The sequence below is a fragment of the Ciconia boyciana genome, chromosome 3 (assembly GCF_034638445.1).
Source record: "Ciconia boyciana chromosome 3, ASM3463844v1, whole genome shotgun sequence".
NCBI classification, from domain to species: domain Eukaryota; kingdom Metazoa; phylum Chordata; class Aves; order Ciconiiformes; family Ciconiidae; genus Ciconia; species Ciconia boyciana.
The window spans coordinates 107823914-107843208 of NC_132936.1; the positions used below are offsets into that span (position 1 = coordinate 107823914).

The 19295-nt window shown below is 43.8% G+C and overlaps 1 protein-coding gene across 3 annotated transcripts in view; it reads left to right on the forward strand.

Moving 5' to 3' along the window:
- The first annotated feature begins 1881 nt into the window (after positions 1–1881).
- Positions 1882–19295, forward strand: part of MIA3 (MIA SH3 domain ER export factor 3) — a 30138-nt gene continuing 12724 nt past the window's right edge. Inside the window, exons 1-8 of one of the 3 annotated variants that reach the window (XM_072856991.1) lie at positions 1882–2485; positions 3217–3350; positions 8695–8781; positions 9795–12747; positions 13679–13960; positions 15552–15652; positions 16930–17061; positions 18298–18319. In XM_072856991.1, coding sequence (XP_072713092.1) covers positions 2332–2485; positions 3217–3350; positions 8695–8781; positions 9795–12747; positions 13679–13960; positions 15552–15652; positions 16930–17061; positions 18298–18319 — 3865 coding nt within the window. In that variant the 5' untranslated portion in view covers positions 1882–2331. Of the gene's footprint in view, positions 2486–3216; positions 3351–8694; positions 8782–9354; positions 9501–9794; positions 12748–13678; positions 13961–15551; positions 15653–16929; positions 17062–18297; positions 18320–19295 lie in introns of those variants that run through there. The other 2 variants (XM_072856992.1, XM_072856993.1) reach the window with 2 other exon arrangements.

The following is a 19295-nucleotide window of genomic DNA, read 5'->3' on the forward strand; positions in this document are numbered from 1 at the left end:
TGTTAACATGTGGGTGCATTATTACTATGAAATACTTGAAATTGCAGGGAATGCTGGACAGTTGCAGGGGTAAACTTGTGTATGTGTTTCGACTGCGAGCTACTCGTTACTGCACAATAAAGGCAATGACTTATGTAAGAAGTATGTGATCTTGTGTCTCTTCACATCTCCCTTCCTTGCCCTTGTCTTTATGACCACAGACACCGTTATCTTTTATCTTGGTCTTTTAATACAGATAAGCTTGATAACCTTGTACTGATGGGAAATTGCCAAACAGGTCTGTCTTTACAAGCAGGTGGACCTAAAGATCAGGCTGGGAATTAAGCCACAAGAAATGTTAATGTCAAGGGAAAAATGACTTGTCTTTCATTCGTACAGTCATCATAAAACGTGACTTGAATATATTTACTTCCATATTGTAAATTGTGATAAGTGTCACCTCTAAATTTTATGAGTTAGGCTTTCTTAGAGCTTTTTATCAGCCAATATCAGCAGTGGCAAATAGGTATCGCCTCATTTTACAGGATGTGAAATACAAAAATGTCAACAAAATTCCAGGGGGGCTGTCAGCAATGCTGCGTGCTACAGCTGTGATGCTGTGCAAGGCCTGGAGAGTATGTGTGGGCACTGGGTGAATGAATCATTGCGTTCCTGTAGCGTCTGGATGTTTGCTTAATCTCGGGATGGACCAGGCTGTAAGAAATGGCAGGATGTCCAAGGTGTGTTTGGCAAAGAGGTAGCAAAGCCATTCATTGCAGCACTAAGGAAGATACCTGTTCCTGGCTTGATGCTTTTTTATAATGTGATTAAAATATTAAACTGCTCTAGATGAAACGCTTACATATTTTTCAGAGATTACATAGCAGTAACTAAGCTTGGCTCTCAGGCCCTGTATGTTGGGGCTGTGGAAATGAGAGTATGTAGAGCAAAAATCAATAATCGTGAGGATATGATAAGAACACGAGCCGTGCTTCTAATGCAATTATCAGTGGTGATTGCTAACTCTTGTGATGGGAGCTGGCAGTAAGTGGAGCAGTTGGATCAACTGCTGCTATCATAGTTGCAGAACAAACCCCAAAGAGCTGAAGTTAAGAGTGCTTGCAAATATATCATTTAAAAGGGCTCTTAAAAAAAACGTCAGCTGTCCAGAGTTGTCCTTTGACATGCATGAAAAAGCAGAATCCTTCACCTTGACCATCAGTTTTGCCCAGTGCCTATTCATTTTGGAAGCAGCTTCAGAATTTGCCCTTTGGGAAGTGAATTTTTTTTTTTTTGGCCTTTTGATAAACCAGCAAGAAGGCTCTGTTATATTACCTATCCTTTGGCCTTTTGATAAACCAGCAAGAAGGCTCTGTTATATTACCTATCCTTTCTTGGGTGCATCTTTTATTCCCTTTGTCCGGTCAGGGGCTGTGCTGAACAAATCACATGGGTGTGGAAAGAAGAGGGAGAAGAAGTTGTGTTCGTTTTTCTCCTGTACGTGACCATGGTGACTTCTGCTGTTATTCTACCATTTTAGATCTCTAAAGCAATATAAATGTGAGGGATGTGAAGAAGAGCTAATAAAAAAAGCGCAGGCACAAGTGTAAGTAGCACATCTTTTCGTTTGCAAACATTCATAGTTCAGATGTAGCAGCAAGTGGAAGCTGAAGCTAGGGAAGGGGAAGAACGGGCCCGTTGGGGAGCCTGTCTTTTCAGCAGTTAGGCGTGCAACCCTTCGTTTGCCTGCGCTTTCCTCAGTGGGACTACGCGTGAGTGAGTTCATACGCCTGCGTTACCGCAGGTTTAACCTCAAACTCTCGGGAGGTCACCGGGGCGGATGACGTCCTGCCTTGGTGGCGGCTGCGCCTCTCAAGCGGAGATGCGAACTTCTCGGTGGGGCAGGAGGGAGAGCAGCCAGGTGGATGTTTGGATCTGTTGCATCCTCACCCTTGTGCCGTGGGGGTGCGCGGCGGCAATTACACCTTTTCTGCAGCCTGCTCAGACCGCCGGGACGTTCTTGCCACTTCAGCGACCCCCTGCTAGAGAAAACCGCCATTAACAAGCACGAGTGAGGGGCAGGACCTTCCCTGTCGCCCCTCCAGGCGGGGAGAGCCCCTCTGCTAGGAGGGAGCCTGCAGAGCAGCCGGACTCTTGCCCGGCGCAGGCAGCCGGGGGGTCCCGTGTCCGCGGGGATCGGGATGCCTCCGGGAGGGAGGGTCCGGGCGCTGCCCTCCTCCCGCCGTGGCGGCGGGGCCGGGCCGGGCCGGTCCCTCCCCTCCCCCGCCACATCGCCCTCCCGCCGGCGCTGCTGACGTGTCTGCTCCCTCCCCGCCGCCGGCGCCCGCCAACATGGCCGCAGCCCCGCCGCCGCCGGACCCCCGGCTGCTCCTCGCCCTGCTGCTGCTCCTGCCCCCGCCGCCCTCCCTCCTCTGCGCCGCCGCCGGGCCCGACCTGGGCCGCCGCTTCGCCGAGCGCAAGCGCTGCGCCGACCGCGAGTGCAGCAGTGAGTGGGGGGCGGCGGGGACGCGCCGCGCCCCGGGAGGGGGGGGGCTGGGGGTGGCGGGGGACCCCGGCCCGGGGGCGGCCGGCGGGGAGCGGGCGGTCCTTGCCCGGTCCCCGGCGCTTGGCACGGCCGGGAGGCCGCCCCCGCCGCCGGGAAGCGGTTACGGGAAAATATGCGAACGTCGCATGCCTGACGGGGGCATTTCCCAAAGCCCCCCGGCTTTGGCACGGAAACCGGGGAGAATCGGGAGAATGGAAAGGCGGCGCCGACCCGCGTCGTTCCTCGCCCTGTCACCAAGTTTTCGGATCCCCACAGCGCCTTCTTTTTTTTTTTCCCCCTCCTCCCTGCAAAACCCTCTTGTAATAAAGGCGCTTTCTGGGTGTTGTTTGTGCGCGGAATAATTTCAGGGCCGATTCGCTAGGACAGCGATGTCGTCTTTTAGCCCATCTAATTTAATATTAGTAATTAGTTTCATAGCGCACTTCTGAAATGTAATTCTCAAGTGCTTCGTCAAATGCTTGTCTTGATCACTGAGCTTGCTTTTTTTAAAATAGTCCCTTATTTTAGTTATACTTTCAGTTAAGTTCTTATCTCTTGACCCAGTCTGGAAAATAGCGAACCGGTGCGTGCGGGGAGGTCTTGTTTTCTGCCAGTTAGCAAAGGCCCCTTTCATCAAATTGTTTTATTATTATTTTTAAAGTAATACTCTGCTTTTTGTTTTCTTCGGACAGTGTTAATGTGCCGAGGGAAGGCAACGCAGGATTTTAAAGGTCCGGATTGTCGCTTTGTAAATTTTAAGAAGGGAGAAGCGGTGTACGTATATTACAAACTAATAGGAAAATCAACGGAGCTCTGGGCTGGAAGTGTAAGTACTGTAAAGCATTTGTTCTGTTTGCTCTTCTTGGTGCTTTCTGTTGGTAATCTTTTTTCCTTCCTTTTGCCTCATAGAAGAACACTTAGGGTTTTGAACATGGCTAAATAACATAATGAATGCCATTTTGTCTTGAGACCCGTGTGAAATGGGATGTGGTTTGATCAAAGCTAAGGCATTAAGTGCTGTGAAAAATGGGCAACGCTAATGTGTGCTAAAAACTGTTAGAAAACTGCCTTTGTTTTGAAAACCTCCCATTGCAGCACTGTAAGTGGTGGCCCATGAGCCTGCCTGGAAGCTGAGCCTCCCTTCCCATCTAGGGAGGCTTAAGCCTGTGCTTGTGTTTACCCCAATGTGGTCTCATCCTGCGCTCTGTGTAATCCTGCTAAAAATTGTTCCATGTACATGCTTTAATCGCGTTTCTCTTCCTAACATTCAGCTGCCGTCTTCCCCTTTTTATCTAAGCCACATGCAGAACTGGAGGAAAAAAAAGTAGTAAAACTAAAAAAAATTAAGGTAAATCTGATTTTTAAAAGGTCTGTCTCTCAGCTTTAGTAACACACTGTAGCAGCTTGCAGAGTAGTGGCCTTGTCTGAGTCGTTGTCTTCTTTGGGCAATCAAGAAAGAGTTAATGGGAAAGGAGGGTCCCCATACTTGCAGTTCTTTCATAGAAAATATGAAATATTTCCTCTTGGCTTTCACAATAAACACCTTATTTGCCTGACAGAAGCAGAACAGAGATACCCTGGAGCAAGAGCAATTTTTGCAGACTTCCCTTGAAAATGCTGGCAGTCTGGAGGTTACTTAGACCCCTGCCCATGCTTCCCCTACATACCTTTTTGTGTCCAAATCATTTACTTCAACCTCTGTTTTTACTCTGGTCTTCTACAAGAGATAGACAATTGCCTCCAGTAGTGGTCTAGGCTGCTCAAAGCCACACCTGGGTGTTGACTGTGGGACTAGTGGTTTAGTGAAAAGCAGGATGTATCACTTTCTCTAACCTGTTCAGGCTGGGTGTGCACAGCCAAGCTCTCAGCAGGAGCTGAATCCAATTAGAATGATACAGAAGAGAGCAGAAAATGGCAGCACGTGGTTAAAGAAGAGTTTATAATTGTATCATGCTGGTAATTCCCTTCTGACATGTACTGTACCATAAATAATCTGGTTAATTAGCCGGTACAGGTTTCCAGGGCTGCCAGTTCTTGAGACGCGGAGTAGCAGCGTGGGGCCAATTTTGCATCTTCTAACAAGGTGTAATGCAGGCTGCAAGATCAGACAGCAGCTTTAAGGTAATTGCTGAGTTAATATTCAGTTTAACTATTCACTGATAGGAAGCTCATGCAACAGTTAGGTGTGTCTCCAAGTTAAAAGGATGTTTGCTTTGAGTTTAACAAGTAAAAGCTGAAGTTGGCAGATCTAAAGAATTGCAAAGCTCCATTTTATTTGTTGTCATTTTTTAATTGTGTTACACTATTTTCTATCTTCCTTTTAGGGCAGTGATAACAGACTAATTCCTTTCAGTTGGTGGCTATAATCTTTATTTCTTTTTTCCCCGATTTGATTGACTGCTTCTATATTAATCATAGCACTGCGACAACCAGCGTGCAAATGCTGCAGCGGGGTCAGAGGTGCCTACCCTTGCATGTTGAGTAGGGCACTGGTATGTCTGACCCTGTCCCTGACTTGCAGATAGCACTGGGGTCTTTCTCATGCAACATGACTTACCATGCCAGATTTGCCTGGGCTATTTGATTTATGCAGACCAGCCGTGCCTGCTGTGTGCAGCCTTGGAGCTAGGGGGAGGCTGTTGCTTGCTAATTAAAAACAGGCTACCTAGTGAGATCTGCGTTCAAACAAATTCCAATGGAAGGCATGTTACCTTCTGCCGCAGCCCTTTTGGGGTCTCATTGCATGATTTTATGTGTACTTGTGTGTGTCATTTGATCTCGTGCATCTACCCTACTGCCTTGTTCCATTTCCCAAAGTTTTAGGGGAAAGTATTTATTAGGGCATAATAGAAACTAAGAAATCAAGGGATAACTGGTATTCTGATGTTCAGATGGGGACAGAGGTTAGGGGAATGTGTGTGTAAGAAGCTTCAACTACTGCAACCTGGGGCTTATTTCAAACAAGTTGTAAATAGAGGCTCTAATCCTGACATCGATTTTGAGGAGCCATGAGAAATACAATAGTATTTTTGACCTGAAGGGAGGTGATCTGATAAGAAAGGAGACTTTCACCAAGGCTGAAAAATCTATAGCAGTTACGCTGGGGGTTTATTTGCCTTTGCTTTTCTAATTCGCTCTGCCCTTTTCAAGCCATTGTTGATTTTTTTTTTTTTCCTCTGCCAGCAAACATGCTGTATTTTAACAAAATAGATCCTTTATTTTATGACCCCAGTCTTGTATACTTTATTTCTTGCAGAACTCCCATGGGGCTCAGTGAGTATTTTGCATGTGAAAAAATTCTGGAACCCAGCTATAATGTGTATTCTGTACACTATATGGCATGCAGTTTTTAGCAGAGCTGTCTAAACATCATTAATAAAGCAAAGCCAAATGCTTCGATGCTATTCTATGACCATTATTTAATAGTGATTTTATGTTACGAATTTCAGGAATACCTCAGTTCCAGGAAAATACTTGATTTTTTCCCAAAGCCGAAAGGTGGAGCACATCTGGTACTCTCATTGTCCAATGCACCCTGTCCTGCTCTAAAACTAGTCTCTTCTTCAGCATCCACCTCACATCGTTCACCCCATCAAGTTGTGTTATATAGACTTTCCTCCTATGCATTTCTCCTGCACTCTGCCCTCATCTTCAGCAGGGTCCAGAGCTCCAAAACTACTTCAGATAATTCAAGTAAAAGCTGCTGCTCTTTAACAAAACATTTCAGCAAAGACACTTTAAATTCTTGCTGCAGAAGGTTGTTATTTTATCTTGCAGCAAAGGGCTGAACTTTATTCCTTTGATTCAAGGTTGAGAAAACTATTTCTGACCTCGTGTTACAAGAAATGGACTTGCCTGCAGATCATGTTTTTTTGGGTGGTTGGTTATTTTTTGGTTTTTTTTTTTTCAAATCTTATACATAGTGTAGTAGAAAGGAATACAGGTGGGGTAAATTTCAGGTAAGACAGAGTATGTCTGGAGGACCCAGAGGATCAGGGAATGTGTTCCTATTGTTTCTGTGTTTTCTTAACAATGGCGGAGTTCAAGAAGGGTAGACCAGACCAACTCCCTTCTTTGACCAATGTTCTGCAGTTTTAGGTACCTGTGATGCCTGTGCTTCAGGGATGTGGGCTTTAAGATTAAAAACACTTGAACATCTTTTTTCCCAGCTGTCTTATTTCTGTCACTGAGGTAGGTGGTGCGAGAAGCAGGTTTCTTGGTTGGTGGTGGTCAGTGAATCTGCTGCAGCTGGCTGCCACATGTGGGCACTGGTGGGGACAGATGCTGTACACGCAGCTATGTGTTTTGTCCACCCACGGCATTTTAGCTGGGAAGGAAGTGGAAATGAAGGATGCACCTTTCTCTCCCTTATTTCCTTGGCATTCATAATGCCTTTCCTCTGTCATGCCTGTAGAGAACGAAGAATGTTCCCTTTATTTGCACAATGAGACATTTCTTTCCCTTATGAGAGGACTTGTAGGGAGAGGAGCACGTGCAATTTTGGGCATGCAGATCCTGTATGGCTCGTAAACTACATAAGTGGCAAACTGGGTCACTGCAGAGGACTTGTATGGTCAACAGCTTGGATTACACTAAATGAATTTCCAAGTTGTGATGCCTAATTATAATGGTAGTCACGGAGATCAGTCTGTAAGGAGGCTACTTTGATGCTTTGGCTTTTGTTTTCAGAAAGATCATTTAAAACTGGAATGGAAGTTTGTAGAGAGAAACAAGCCAATTTAGAATGAAACTGTAGTATACTGCACAAGGACAAGCTTTTGATTTGACTTGTCTAGTTTAATTTCCCATTCCCAATAATTCCCAATGATAAACCTGCATACATTATCTCTTTTCCATAAGAGAGTATCTCTATGTGTTTGCAAAAGGTGCAGAGGTAATAGATTTATTTTTTTATGTAACTAACTTCAGAGATCTCAGCTATGGAAGGTAAGATTTGAATGAGAAAAAGTTAAAAAAGGAAGCCCCATAATGTATCAGTGCTTACTTTGCTTGCATAACAACAACAACAAAAAAATATTAGTACTTATTATTTACTGGATACAATTTTCCTTTTTTTTTTTTTTAATGCCATTGTAAATCCAGAAAACTTCAGGTCATGTGAGCCTATTTCAGTGATATCAATGTAACGAAACATATATCTATATATCCCTAATTATTTTGACATAACTGGCTTCCTTTTTAATTTGATCTTTAACTGAGTGCCCTTCCCAAATAAACTTTTCAAGAAAATTGGCAATTGTCATTTTCCTCCTATAACAAAACATTGAGGAAATGACCAACACTTTTTTTCCCCCCAGATATTTTGGTTGTCTAGGAACTCTGTACCTTTCTAGGTGTGTCCACCAGGCTCTAATTGCCTGGATTATCTAATCTGCACAGTGATAGCATGCTATTAATATTGGCTTCTTGACAGCCATTGTCAGAACTCTCAAGTGAGAGCATTACTGTGTAGATCTTATCTGGTGAGTGATAAGAGATTCTTGTCTTCCACTGTTTGTCTTGGCTTAGGACGTTGACTTGCTTGAAAATAGCCATCTGCAACTGATTTTTGCTTGTATTAGTCACTGAAGAGCACCAATGCATTTGCAGAGTGGGTATATTTTCCACACAGGTTTTAAAATAGATTATTATCTCAGGTACAATTTTGCATTTTCCTAAAATCTGCTTTAAGAAAATTTTTTTTTCCTTAAGCTACAAAGTGAGCATATTTCAGGCTATAGTATTGTACATGGATGTAAATCTTACTAGTCAAAGATCCTGTTCTGCGTACTATGTGAGAAAATACTTGAAGCATATGTGGTGCCAGTGAGGGTGCCCAATAGCAGTTAAAGCACATGAGCCAGAATGCTTGGGCTTCTCTCCCAGCTCTCCTAATAATTTGTTATAAGTCAGGCTTTAAAACAGAAACAGTAAACAACTTCACAAAGGTGTTGTGAAATGTAAGTATAAAACCTCAATGAAAACTCTTGCATAAACAAGGCATTGCTAATCTTTTTCTTTTATTCACTGTGTTAAACTTCATCTAGAAATACTTGAGAGTGAGTTTGACGTCTTTGTTACTAGTGTCTGTAATTAGGATTTTAACATAGTCACATGATTTCAAAAGCTTCTTTACTGCTTTTTGTTTGCTTGTGTTTGTTTTCTGGCAGGTTGGAAGTGATTTCGGATATTTTCCAAAGGATTTACTTGAAATAAATCATAATTATTCCAATGAGGAGCTAGAGTTACCAACAGATGTAAGTCTTATTTGTTATTTTTTAATTGGGCTGCTTGCTGTTTCTTACCTTGGCATTCAATAAAATCCCTGAGGAGGAGAATGGGAATATCCGTGATCCTTAGTTACCTTTTGTTAGCAAGCAGCTACATATGTGCAGAGATGCACATATGTATTGGGGGGTGGAATGTTTGTGCAGATATGTATGTGGATGGGTGTGTAAGTATCAGCCGAAAATGTGGGCATTGATCATTCTTTTCTTGAATATTCTGGTTTTCTTCTAACAAAATCTGTTTGGATTGAGCTCTAGAAATGCTGCTAGCTGGCTCGCACATAGGCTGTATGGTATGTATTCAGAATTCATTCTTTTCCCAAACTTTAGAATTTTAAAGTATTATCAGAAACAAACAAATACCTGGGACACTGTTAGCCCTTTTATTCTAGAATTGGTCCTTCAACCCTTACACACATAAATGGCTTTCATGCACTAATGGCTAGTAACTCCAGAGTTGTGTGAGTAAGGCCTGTTTGTGGATGCAGCTTCAGACTCTTATGAAATCATATTCAATGGCCTGCACTGCTGTTTATTTTTCAGAAATGGTGTGACATGTGGCTCCTGCTTGGAGGATTTGGTCATTTGAGGAGAGACCAGCTAAAAGAGACTGGGACAAACAGGCTTAGTGATGCTTGTTTTCTCCTCCTCACTGGCATTCAGCAACAGACTTGTTCTTAATTCAGAATGTATGTGATGAGTAAATTATAATACTATCAACTACATTGCTGACTTCCAGTTTTTTCCTCACTAGGAGGTCTTTGACAGGGCTAACCCATGAGCTTTTTATTTAGGTTTTTAAGAGTCCTTGGGCAAAACTTCCACTGATTTCGAAGAGACTTTTGGTTAAGGACTCAAGGAGTTAATTCTGCGCAATTAATATAATTTACTTCGCTGCTTTCTCTAACCAACCAAATGGATTTGGTCTCATCACTGTAATAAAGAAAATAATATTTGTGACTACATGTTGTTTTTCATTTCAGGAAACAGACTTTGTTTGCTTTGATGGCGGAAGGGATGATTTTGATAATTATAATGTGGATGAGCTTTTGAAGTCATGGCAAGAGACAATAGCAAATGAAGGGGAAACTGAATCAAGTGATCCAGGGACAAAACCAGATGAAGGGATTGAAAGGGATGAGGAGATTGAACAGGTCGATACGGTGAAGTCCCTTGATGCTTTGGAGACAGACAATCTTGAGCCAAGTACAGAAGAAGACGAGGAAGCCCTCGCCATGACAGAGGAAGCAGACAGTTCTCTTACAGAAGGAACTGAAAATACTGGAGGAGACTCCAGTGTCAATAGTCACGAGGAAAACTCTCAGGGAGATCAAATTGCACATGAGCACTTGAAAGGAATGCTACATGGGAAACTAAAAGGGCTAGAAAGTGAAAATACCAAAACCACTAGTATTCCTCAGGGTGAAACCGGTCAACTTGACAAAGAGAGTGAGGAAGTCAATGCCTATACACTTTTAAACAGAGAGCTCTCTGTGAACTTGAAAACAAAATTTGGCTCAACTGCTGATGCTGTTGTATCAGATGATGAGGTGACTCGCCTTATTACATCACTGGAAGATGATTTTAATGAAGATTTGAGCATTAATACTCATGATGCAGAGCAGGAGCCAGACTCTGCAGATCACTCTGAAGAAATCTCTTTGCTGTCTTTTATGGCAGAGCAAGAAATTACATCCCCAGCGGATTTAGATGATGATGATGAAAACGATGACATTGAGTCACAAAATCATGAACTTGATGAAGATGCAAAGGGTGCTACAGAGCTAAATAACCAAAGAGACAATGAGGAAGAACATGATTCAGATGCATTAATTCTTAAAGATGCCTTCAGTAAGAGCAAGAAGTTGGGTGACAGTATAAGTGTGGACAGGTTCGAATCTCAACCAGCAAAAGAGAAACAGGATGAGGTGATGCTAATTAGTAAAAGAGAAGTACCAGCAACAACTCAACCTGAGGATCTCTCCAAAGAACTCCTTAGAAAGGAACCTGTAGGTGGAGGTGATCTGGATTCAAAAGAAAAACCAAACAAAACTGAACAGTTTGAAGAGCAGCTTGCAGTTGATAGAACTGAGTCACATACTGAAAAGCTGAAGAGTACAGCTGTGCCTGATCCTCATGTTTTGCCTAATCCAGGACATGATCTGGAGTCCAAATCATTGGTTAAAAGCAAGCAAGATGCTTTAAAACCACCTGCTGGTCATCTCAACAGAAGTCCAGAAAGAGTGCCGCTTGCTCAAACAGAGAAAGATGAGAAAAAGTTTGAGGATGACACCTTGGAAGAGGTCTTGGAAAGTGATTTAAAGCACAAAAAGTTATGGGAGAAAACAAAGGAGAAAGGAAGAGCTGAGGACAAGCTGCCTGTTGATGTTCCAGCCAAACCAGGGGAAGAGGTAAAAAATGCATCTCAAAGTGACCTAGGAGATACTAATCTTTTAAAAGAGAAATTGGAGCATGGAATGCCCACTGTGGAGAAAGAGCTTCTAAGGCATGAAGAAGATTTGAAACAAATAGGGGAGACCGATGATGACAATCAAAAAACCACCTCTCTTAACAAAGAACCTGAAATAAAAAGGGGAAACGTGAAAGAAACCTCTGCAGGGCAAGGAGACCCAAGCCATAGAGGAGCTGTCAAGCAACCTAGGCCATGGGAAAATGAGACTGAGTATTCCGAGGCAGATATGAAAGAAGAGCTTTCAAGAAATCTCGGCAAGATGACAGTATTTGAAGAAAGCGTTGAGAAAAGTTCCCCTGAAGAAAAATCAAAAAGCACTACACAGAATACTAATACAGAGAATCTTACTCAGCAAGGAACTGCTCGTACTGAGGATGCAGATTCAGACAGAAATCTCGGCACAAATTTATCTAAAGAAAAAACACCAAGACCAGAATTGCAATCTGAAGAGCCAGATGCTGAAGATAACCCTGACCTGAAACAAGTAGAGGAAGAGCTACTGGAAGATGAGAATGCTGCAAGTGCAAAGCTGTCACAAGCAAAGGCTGCAGATACGCAGAGCGATACACTAAATGTTAAAAGTACAAACCCTCAATTAGAAGTACTACGTGAAGCTGTTTCAAGAACTGGAAATCCAACTTACGAAACAGGAGAGGAAACAAACTCATTTTCTAAGGAGGCTAAAAAACCGATCAGCATGCAAGATGCAAGTGAGACTGGAAACAAAGAGGTTGATGCACCAGTGAGTGAAGATGCTGAACTGGATGAGATAGAACATGTCATGGAAGATGACGAGGAGTCTTCTGAAGCCGAGGAACCATCAGCTGTGGAAGAATATAATTTCCAATCTCCTGACACAGAAGACAACAATGACTTGAACCAAAGGAAAGATCATCTCCCAGAGGGCATTTCACAGAAAGACTCAAAAGAGGTGCAAAATTTAGAGCATACAAGAAATGACCACCAGCAATCTGCACACTTCCCCAGCCCTGCTGACAGCTCAGCAGCCACAAATGACACTGTAACAGACTTCAGTGAGTCTGTGAAGCGGCTCACAATAATGAGAGATTTTCTGGATGAAAAGCGTGTAATACGTCTACAAAAGTACCTTGGGCTTCAACACATGGTTAGGATAGAAGCCATGTTTCATGACATGAAGGTAGAGATGGAGCTTGCTCGGAAGGCAGGCCATAATAATGAAGATATAGAAGAAGCTTTGGACCAGATACTTGAGTTTTCAGAATCGAGCATTATGGCTGTTGTAGGAAAAGTTCTGGATTCCAGAGTGGCAGAACATAAAGAGGAGGTGGTAAAAGAGATGGATTTTTATGATGAGGAGAGCGCACTGATGGATGATATTCAAGAATTAATATATTCTTTAAGGAGTAAATATTCATCTGCTAATGAGAGTGTCCCGCTTGCATCTATTCCAGAACAGGAAGATGATCAGCTGCATGTTCAAGGTAGGATGTTAAACCAGTTAATGAGTAGATGAAACGGAAGTAAAACCCTATCCCAGACAACACTATGTAACCCAGAGAAACTTTAAGAAGAAGGTGAGGGAGCAGAATTGAAAGAGGCCCTGTGGAATCTGCTGGGATTTTGCTTATTTTTAATGCATATTTTTGGCATTGTGATGGGTGTCCTAGGGACAAATCTTGAGAGAAAATGTTGAGCTCGGCATGTCTGTTCTTATGGGCCAGGTTCTGTGTAAGGTAAGTGGGATCCGTGCATGGATATGGCTAGAAGGAGCTATTCAGGTCATGTCTATCTCTCCTCCTCTCAAGAAAGAGGGATTCACATATACTAATGTGCTGAATTTTCTGGAAGGTTTAGAGGAGTCTTTTTTTCTGAACTAGCTAGCACCTAATTATGAGAGATCCAGTGATTAATGCAAAGTTCAAGCACTAAATCCATGCACCTAAAATCTCAGGTGTCCCTATTATATTTTTGCCCACATTTGTAAGAGTGCATAAGTGGAAATACTGAACAAACAGATCTTTTGATGGGAGAAGAACCAGCAGTAGAGTCTGCTGCAAACTTGCTGTTTTTTCAAATTAATGTGCAAGGTGGTAAGACACTGTCTTAGCAAGGCTCCTTTTACAGTAGTACATGTTAAGTATGTGATTTTCTGTTAAAGTCATGAACAATGAAAATATTTCACCTTGCAATATTTCATTGCAAGGTCAGTGGTTGATACCTTGCATAAATTCAATATAAACATTTAATTAGATGTTACTGAAAGTTGATTGAGAATATACTAGAAGCAATACACAAGCTCAAGTGTTTAAAAAGTATCAAGAAAGCTTTGTCAAATGCGGTATTTCACTGGAGACAGCTGTGGGTAAGAAATACACAGTAGCTCAGTGCTTAATTCATGTCTCCCTGTCACAGATGGTGCAAAAGAGGCTGAATATGACAGAGTTTCCATCAGAAACCCAAATGCCATTGATGAGAGCAATCGGGGATTTCAGCAGCTTGAAGATAAGAGGCCAGAACAGCCTATTGAGGAGGAGGAGAGGGCTGTTAATGTTCCACCTGAGCATGAAGAGGCCAACTTCTCGGATAATAGAGAAGCTGAAGAAGGGTATGACAGTGAAAGAGGATCGCTGCTGGAAGATACTTCTTTTGGGTCAATTGATTCAGGACAGAGTGCCAGGGAAGATACTGCTGCAGGTAACCTTTTGGAATTGGGTTATTTTGTTCTTTTGCTCTTGAAGAGGAGCATGGTTGAATGGTTTCTAGGCAAATACTGAGGTTTTTCACTAATATTTTCATTGTATGTTGCTGTAATCCTAATCGCTTTCACTAATCTGTGACAGTCTCTCTAGTGGCAGTATTGTATCAATACCACTCATCTCAGCAGAGAGGTTTTTCTACTACCTTTTTGCACTATAGAAATAAGAAAAGTTCTCCTGTAAATGTCATAGTCAGGGCTCTGTGCTCAGGGTGGTGGACTGTGACTTGGCATGGTAGTGGATAAAGAGCAGAAATCACTGGAAGCATACCATTAGCGCAGGTTTCCTCCTCCTTGCAGGGGGACTCACAGTCCAACCATTAGGCTATACAATCATGAGCTCTCTCTTATCGCTCTTTTTAACCTGTGACTCAGGGCTATATTACTTTCCAGGAAAGATGGAGTGTAGCTTCCCTCAAGCAGTTCAGTAATTCCTGGCTAAGGTGTTTGTTGGAGTAGGAGAAATGTTTGACTCTGTTCCGTTGAGGCCTTCTCTCTCTGGAGCAAGTGTGCTGACTCCTCACTATGCCAAGGAGGGATCCTATTACCATCATCTTCCCCAGCTTTGTTTTGGCATGAAACTGCCTTTGACTCCATTCTCGGTGCTAAGCTCAGCTTTGCTGTTCTGCATTCACCTCTGATTATACTTAATAAATCTGACTTCACTGAGTATTTAGAAAAAAATCAGGCACATCTTGCTTAGCTTTTGTACGCTACTGAGGTACCATTCCCATAGCCAAGCACTTTTGAGCCAAGCAGCTTCTAAGTGCTGAGGAAAACGCTTGGTTGAATGCAAAGATACCTAGGAATTGTAAATGGCTGGTGGATGAATGATGTGGTTAAGCAGTCGTATGTTCATTTGTATTTTAGACCATCTTCCATTCCTTCCTTAACGGTGGTTAAATGCTGTTTACCAGGAATTCCTATGAGGACTGCTAGAAGTGCTGAGAAGAAACAGGGCAGGTGCTTGTAGAATTGCTGGTCACAGAGGCTGTTCCACAATGTAACAACAGGCTGGGCAGGTGGTTATTTGAAGCTGTTAACCTGAATTCACGGCAACAGTAGCAGAGAGAGGAGGAGGCAGGCTTCAGATCAGGGTAGAAGTAAAGGTGGTTTAAAGCTTATGCTGTATGAACAGTCCTGTAAACTTAGTAGAAGACATAGCTTTATTGATTAGGAACTGAAGAGTGTGTGCTTTTTTGTTGTTGACTTGCTGCTGAGGGAGCTGTATGTGCTCTGAGGCAGGCTTGGCAAAGTGACTTTGTGTATCTGTGTCCCTCTCTGCGGTACCTTTTCTAAAGCGGCCTGTGGAATATCACTATCCTTTCTCAGGACTTCTGCCTCTTTCTTCAGTGCCCTGGAGAACTGGGGACGGTAATTTGAAATCTCGCCTAAGATGCCGCAGAAACTGCGGGGCGGGCAGAAGCGGGTTCCCCGTTGCAGCCCTCCCCTGTCAGCAGGCCCTGCTGGCGACGGCTGACGCGGGCGAGGCCGCTCCGTCAGGTAACACTTCTCTCCCTCTTCCTCCAGACGCCGACGAGGGCGGCGGGCGGCCCGCAGGACGCGGGGCGGAGGCCTCACGGGGAGCCCTCGGCGAAGCGGCGCCCGCGGCCCGGGAGCTCCTGCGGCGGGTGAGTGGCGGAGGTGGCGGCTGCGCATGCGGGCGGCGGCGGCGCGCGCCGATGACGCGCGCGCGGGGCGGTGGGGGGTCACTCTGGGCTGACGTGTGCCTGGAAGTTGGCTCGCGCCGCCATGGACCCTGCAGGCGGCGGCGCGCGCCTCGTGGAGCTCCCGGCGCGGCGGCTGCTGCAGGTGCGCGAGGAGGCGGGGGCGCGGGGGGGGGGGGGTTGTCGCGCGCGCCGGGTGGGGTCGCCCCCCGCGTCGCCGGCCGTTGGGAGCCGTTAACGGCCGGCGGAGCGGGCGGCCGTGACAAGCGGCGGAGGGGCTCCGCCGGTGTAAACCGGGGGACTCGGCGCCCCGAGTGGACCCCCCCGAGGGAGACGGGCCGAGGCGGATGTTGCTCCGCGTCCCTGAGGGGGGTGACCCCTGCCGTACACCTGCCCCGCTCCCTTTGTGAAGCGGCTGCTTTTCCTCGCCCCCACCCCGCGATGTGGGGCAGTCCCGCGGGAGCGGAGGCGGAGGCTGGCGTCAGTACGGGCAGGGATCGCTGCCAGGCCTCTCGCCGCTCCCCTTGGGGGAGAGGGCCCCTTGGGGGAATAGGGCGCCGGCGAAGACACCCGCTCGCCCCTAGCCTGGGCTTTGCAGGGGAAAGTGTGCGCCCTCATTTTAATCTCACGTGTCGGCCAGTTGCGGCCAGGGAGAAGGCAGGGGTTTCTGTGTGGCTGGTACAGTTTCTTTTCCAAGCGCCATGTCTGTATCAGCCCTGTAAATTGTACCAGGTATTCACACCTTTTTCAGGCAGTTGGTGCTCTATGGCCCTCAGAGAGACGTATGATGAGACACATGACATGACCCTGTGACCGGGGTGACAGTGAGGAAGAGATCTGAGCCGTTTTTACTGGATCGTTATGAACGTCCAGATGTAAAGCTGGATTTTTTTCTATATTTTTCCATCCTTTTAGCTTTATTTGGAAACGGATCAAATAACTACTAGTGCTGTGTAACGCAAAATGTGCGTATCAGCTTATTTCGGTGTAGCGGTTTTTTGCCAGCAGCTTGTTACTGTCAGGTGTCTTCCAGATACTTGGACTTTTGAGTTGAAATGCAAGCATCGAGCTGCTTTTGTGGTTTTCTTCATTTTCGTTTTTCAGTTTACAGAAAAACTGCAAGAAAGCTCTAGATGGTTCTCTGGTTTTATGAGAGGAATAAAAGCATTTGGCAGTCTGCTTATTTTGCCTGAGTATTTAATAAAAACATATTCATAGCTGTCAATGTTGTTGGTTTTCAGTTGGTTGCTACCCTGCCTGAGGAAATCCGTCCTGGGCCTGATTTCCATGGACTTCCATGGGAGCCTGTTATTGTCACTGCCTTAGTGGGAATTGCCACGCTTGCTATAATTTTCTGGAGAACCTGCCTTTCAGTGAGTATACTTCATGCTTGCAAGCCTGCTGGTATTTCACTTACTGAGCGGTCTTTTGTATGGTTAAACTGTTTCAGCATTACTGGGGTCAAAGCAGTATGTAGTCTTTCGTGTTTTTACTTGTTCCGTTTAGAGCATTAATGTGAACTACATGCTGGGCCTAATAGCTAAAGTAAGTTGTAATTTTCTTCATGCTAAGAATCGTTTCCTTTAAGCTATTAATTGAAGATTTTTTTAGTAAGGGGCAGTTTCAAAAGCAAAATAAGGGAGTATGATGTAAATCAAGAAGACTGAGGAAAGGGTCAGGAATCTTTGAAATGAGAAGCCTTCCACATGCTTGAGCCTGTTGCTGACTATCTCCAAAACAAGCAGTTAATCCTTCCCCCTCAATATTGTCCAGCTGCTTGTAGGTGCCGCATTTAGGACCCTAAACCTGATCTTAATTCTCACTGGAGAGCCCCTTCCCCACTCTGCTTCTCGCTCTGCATTTGTCCTCCTCTTTCCTACACCGATAATTTTATGTGCAAGAAAAGTACCATCACCAGCTCTCAAGTATACCAGTGCATCTCCTTGGGAATTGATCGATGAAAAGCAAATAGGACAGTTTATTTTACAGGTGTCCAGTTCAGTGGTGATATGCTCTGGAAGTCTGTGGAATACTTTATCTTTGCTTGACAAAAATACATTAAAACAAAATAATATCTGTAATAACACTGGTAGTTTTTTCCTTGCCTAGTTTTGATACTGAATACACTAGGTCAGCTTCAAATGCAAAATAATGTTAATATAACAGCATGAAAAGAAAGCTTCTGAAATTCTTTAACAGTGTTAGTTTCGAAATGAGCAAATGTCATGTAAACATACATTGCTTTAAATGGATCAGAACTGGGATGCAAGTGTGTTTTGTGTTTGCAAGTTCACGACTCTTGTTTGATGCAAAATGGTTTCATTTTCTTTGTTGCAAACTGGATGTGGGCAGTTACTGCTATCCTTCTGGTGACTGAGAAATCAGATGTTTACTAAGGCTCTAGGACAGGGCATTAACCTAGAAGCTTTTATTAGAAAACAGCTTAAGCTTGTTTGTAGTGTTATTCAACACTCTTGTTGGCAGCGATAGATGTGTTTTCCATATGCCTCTTTAGTCCACGTATAAGTGGTGACTTTTCTCTATAGGAAAAATTAATAAAATTTTTCACTTATCACTTTTATGGCTAATTTTTTTTTTTCCTTCTGTAGGTAAAGAGTAGAATATATCAAGGTAAGTTTCTCTGTGCTTTTCAGTGTACCTAATGCTTAGGCATGTAAAAGTTTTGAAGATTGTTTCAGAGCACCAAGTGTCAATCTTCATTCCCTTTCAAGGAGAATGCTAAGTCTGGAGTTATGGTGTAAGCTAGGCTGGAGGATGATACTTGAATATGAGGATTTCAATTTTGCTTTTGATAATGCTTTGATTAGGAGAAACAATGCAGCTCACACATGCAAATTAAAGAAAAAGGCAAGGAAAAGCTCTGCCTTGTTCACCATAAATGTGATCCATTGGTGTACCGGTACAGTGGTAGTGGAGCAGAGTTTGTTTTGGTTTTCTGACTAGGAGTGAATCTGCTTTTGCTTGTTGCTTCTCACAAAAAGCAGTAGCTAGTTCCTCTTGCCTTTTTGGATTGAGGGGAGCCTGAAACTGGCTACTGTGCAGTTGCAAAGAGACCTTCTAAATGTAGACCTAAATATGCAGATAGTCCTGTGGCTAGCACATAGCTTTTACAAGGGCTTTTCTCCAGCTTCAAGTATATAAAATTAAAGTGTACTGAACGGAAAGGAAATAGAATTCAAAGTAGGGCAATTGCTGAAATTCATAATTGAATACAATACAAAAAATATGAAAGAATTGTCTTCACATGAACTCTCTGCCTGTTTCCTCTTCACAAACCATGTTACTTATCTGTCATAATTCTCTAGTTTCATTGTAGTTATACTGCACTTTCCTTCTATATAATTAATGCAGAATTGGTGAAGTGAAAAAGTCCATCTTGGATCTGTAAGGAGATTTCTGTGCTGCAAAACAAATATTAGTGGAGGGGGAAAAACATTGGTATTGGTGTTGTAGAAATTACTTAGCAGCCTGCCTTAAAAAAAAAAAAAAGAGGAACATAGATATAATCCCCTTTTTGTTTTTTTTCCCCCAAATATTCTTCTGTCTAATACTGTATAGAAACTACTAAAGCTAAGAGCAAATAAAT